The sequence below is a fragment of the Antrostomus carolinensis genome, unplaced genomic scaffold, assembly GCF_000700745.2.
Source record: "Antrostomus carolinensis isolate BGI_N321 unplaced genomic scaffold, ASM70074v2 scaffold24241, whole genome shotgun sequence".
Taxonomy (NCBI): domain Eukaryota; kingdom Metazoa; phylum Chordata; class Aves; order Caprimulgiformes; family Caprimulgidae; genus Antrostomus; species Antrostomus carolinensis.
Genome location: NW_010296599.1, coordinates 125,465 through 128,837, shown reverse-complemented (window position 1 = coordinate 128,837; position 3,373 = coordinate 125,465). Strand labels below are relative to the sequence as shown.

At 35.2% G+C, this 3,373-nt stretch overlaps 1 protein-coding gene across 1 annotated transcript in view; it reads right to left on the bottom strand.

Moving 5' to 3' along the window:
* Positions 1 to 1,830: 1,830 nt before the first annotated feature.
* Positions 1,831 to 3,373, bottom strand: part of LOC104532996 (syntaxin-binding protein 5-like) — a gene marked incomplete at its 3' end in the record, with an annotated part of 90,239 nt that continues 88,696 nt past the window's right edge. The window contains exon 20 of the mRNA XM_029087554.1: positions 1,831 to 1,886. Coding sequence (XP_028943387.1) covers positions 1,831 to 1,886 — 56 coding nt within the window. The remainder of the gene's footprint in view (positions 1,887 to 3,373) is intronic.

Below are 3,373 nucleotides of genomic sequence, written 5' to 3'. Positions count from 1 at the left end.
TGTCCTGCTCCCCAGTCCTTGGGGTTTTATGAGTGGGGCTTTTTGTTGTTTCTGCATGTGGGTTTTTGTGGTGGTTTTTCGTTTGGTTGGTTTTTTTTAACATAAATCTGCCTTCAATTTGCCAATATATTCCAGGCAATGCCTACAATATTGTCCAGCTCCCAGCAGGATTGCAGGAAAGTTGACAGGAAGACAGTTTTTTTTCTCTGATATGCAACTTTAGACGTTGTTGGTTTCAAGGTGCAGAACAGAATCAAAACTTAATACTGATTCCTATATTATACAGTAAAGCCGTCACCAGTTCTAGTTACATTGATTTGTTTCTTGCTTTTCTAAAAACCTAAAAATCCAGCCTTTTACACATCAAATTTATCTTTATCTTGTGTTATGATTCAAGATCTAAATCTATTTCATGCTAAGTGTCTTTCAAGACTATGTTTTTAATAATACTAACAAAAAGAATTCTGCTCTGTAGAATATGGTTTAGCCTTGGGTCCTATTCTATGGATACTTTGATTACGCATTCACTTTCCCTTTTAACAGTTGACCATTTATTTACTGATAAATATTAATTTTACAGGTCTATAGCTGCCTACCTCAGTTTACCTTTCTGGAATATTATAATTATTACAATTTTCCACTCCAAAATTTTTTGGGTGTATTCCTACATTCCTAGTTTCTCAAACATCACTGTTAATGACAGAGTAAGTTATTTCAACTAAATCACACTGTAAACTGAAATCTGCATAATCTGGATTGGATTTGCTAATGATTTTTCAACATTTATTTACTTAGAAAACTGCTAATAGCTTCTGATAAAGACTAAGTTCCTCAGTCATTTATAATGTGGAAGACATATTTATTCCCCTGACTTTAGCCTTGGGGAACAGTGCTACGTTGGTTAATACATGCACATGATTCCTAGTGACAGAAATTAAGTTCAGTTGCATTATGCAAAGATGTCATCCAACTTTAATTTCTACCTCTAAAGAGACACTCAAAGCAATGAGGCATGGCTACACAGCTTTTTCAGTGATCTTACACAAGAAACTTCCCATGAGAGCAAAACTAGAAAGGACTTTTTGAAACTGAGAATATTTAAAGACAATTATGAAAATCTTTGTGTGAACCACACATTCCAACCCAAATGCCAGGAGCAATCCCCTTTACATGGATATTTAAGAGGGCACAATCTGCCCCAAACATTTTTAGGTTACACAAGATGTTGAGTTTTCATTTTGGGTTTTTTGAGGTGAAATTTCTGCTTTCACTTACTATGCATTTCCACTGAAATACTAATGAAGAGTTGAGAAAAAGGTTGCAGCAAACTGTATACTTAGCAGTTGACTGAGGTAAATCTCCAGGAGAGAACTGAGACACAAATGACTGATTTCTGATCTGACTTTTCAGAAGTTCAGAAACACCATAAAATATACATGGTTCAACTGTCTTATCACTGTTGTGGCACAGAATCCGTACATCAAAAAAGGAAAATAGACTAGTGCATGCACTGAGTGTTGTAGGCAGAGATAAACATCACTGACAACCAGTTATAATTGCTCAAGTGTGTCAAGAGTTCTGGAGCCTTTTCATAATAAAATATTACACACACAGTGTGTAATGACTGGCAAAATGTGTCTACATGAAATAAATGAATATTAAACAAGCAAAATGCTGAGAGCTGCCAACAGAACTGTATGGGTTAATAGGTGGTTTTTAGAAAGCCTTTTCAGACAAGCCTCCAAGGTTATTGTGTTATCTCATGAATCAGTTGGTAAAATGTTTTGCCAATGAATGTAAGGAAGTTTAAAGCTGTTGGCTTTCGCCTACCGTACCAAGATCAGTCTTAAGATCTGTTGGCAGACTTAACTTTCTTGATCCTTTGACTGAAACAACAGAAAAAGGAGAAAGGCAGTTGTTAATAAGTCAGAAAGAAAAAGGAGCGAGGGAAAACAACATGCCATCTTCTGGTTAATACCATGTTGCAAATATGTAGCTTTTTTTTTTTAAATCATCATATAAAAGCAGAATTATGGTTTAAATATTTTCATGTACACCATTCAGCAAAATAAATGTAACTGAACAAAGAAGCACTGGAAAAAACATTACTCCAGCTCTCAAGAAGTGAATGGTGCTTTTCACAGCTTTGGCTGTGTGCTGCAATATCTTACCTTGTAAAAACAGGAATGATTAAAAAAAACACAAATGAGATTAAGACAAATATTGCAAATGCTAGTTATGCAGCATATCACAAATATTTAAACACCTGGAAACCAATTTAATCAGAGAATGCAATGAAATTATGAATTCTGATGACATCATACCTCAAGATACCATTTGAAAAAGCGAGGGCATATTGTACAGGTAATGGAGACAGAACACACTATTGTAATATTATGGAAAGGAAGACAGATTGCACAGAAACAAAATACAGCAGCTTCAGGATATGATGTGGTGTTATCTAGACATCAAAATATTGCACTCAATTTACTGAAGACTTAATTGTCTGTTGTGTTCCAATTATGCAACAAAACTATCATTTTGCTTCTGTTAAAAAATGTTTGGATTTCCTTACACACAAGCACATTTTTAAACAATGAACACCAGAGAACTGAAATGAAGCATGTCTTGTAGCAGTCAAAATGGCATTAAATTTATTAAAAGAATGCCTTAAGAAATCTTTTATTAATTATTCAGAAGACTTAATTTCCATTTTGGTTCTTTCATTTTGCATTCATTCAGTATTTTTTTCACATTGTTTTCTGGCTTTTACCCCTCACACATATTGTCTGTTAGTAGAAACGAACAATTAAATATTTGTCAGCTAACTACTGTACTTCTAAAGAAAGTCCCACGTGGTAAGCATCACAGTGACAGGAACACTGGGACATATGAACATAAGGAGAAAGTCCCTTTTAATTCCTATTTAATAAGCTTTTAGGTCAGAAGGATGCCCCGAACAGCCACTTACCATTTTAAGTTACAAAGCTACTAAAAAGAAATTCTGTTGCATTCTTTTGCAAAGTGCCATAAACTACAAAGCCTGCAATATGGCAGAGGAAAATATCAGCTGGCACCTATGCTAGATGTTTTTCTTTCTTTCTTCAGGGAAGAGCTTCAGACTCTTGAGCAACGTTCTGGTATCAGTAGAACCAGCAGAACCCTCCCAGTAACCCATTTCTAGCTGTCACTTTAACTGCATGCTTTGGGACAAGCTGAAGAAATGACTTCAGATCAACCCAACATCAAAATATACATCACTAACAGTACTACATGAAAATTCTCTAATTTGGGTACCAAGTGTTAGGCTCCTACATCCATTTTAGGCACTCACACAAAGGGCAGCTTGATTTTCAGAACGGCCTTTTAAAAA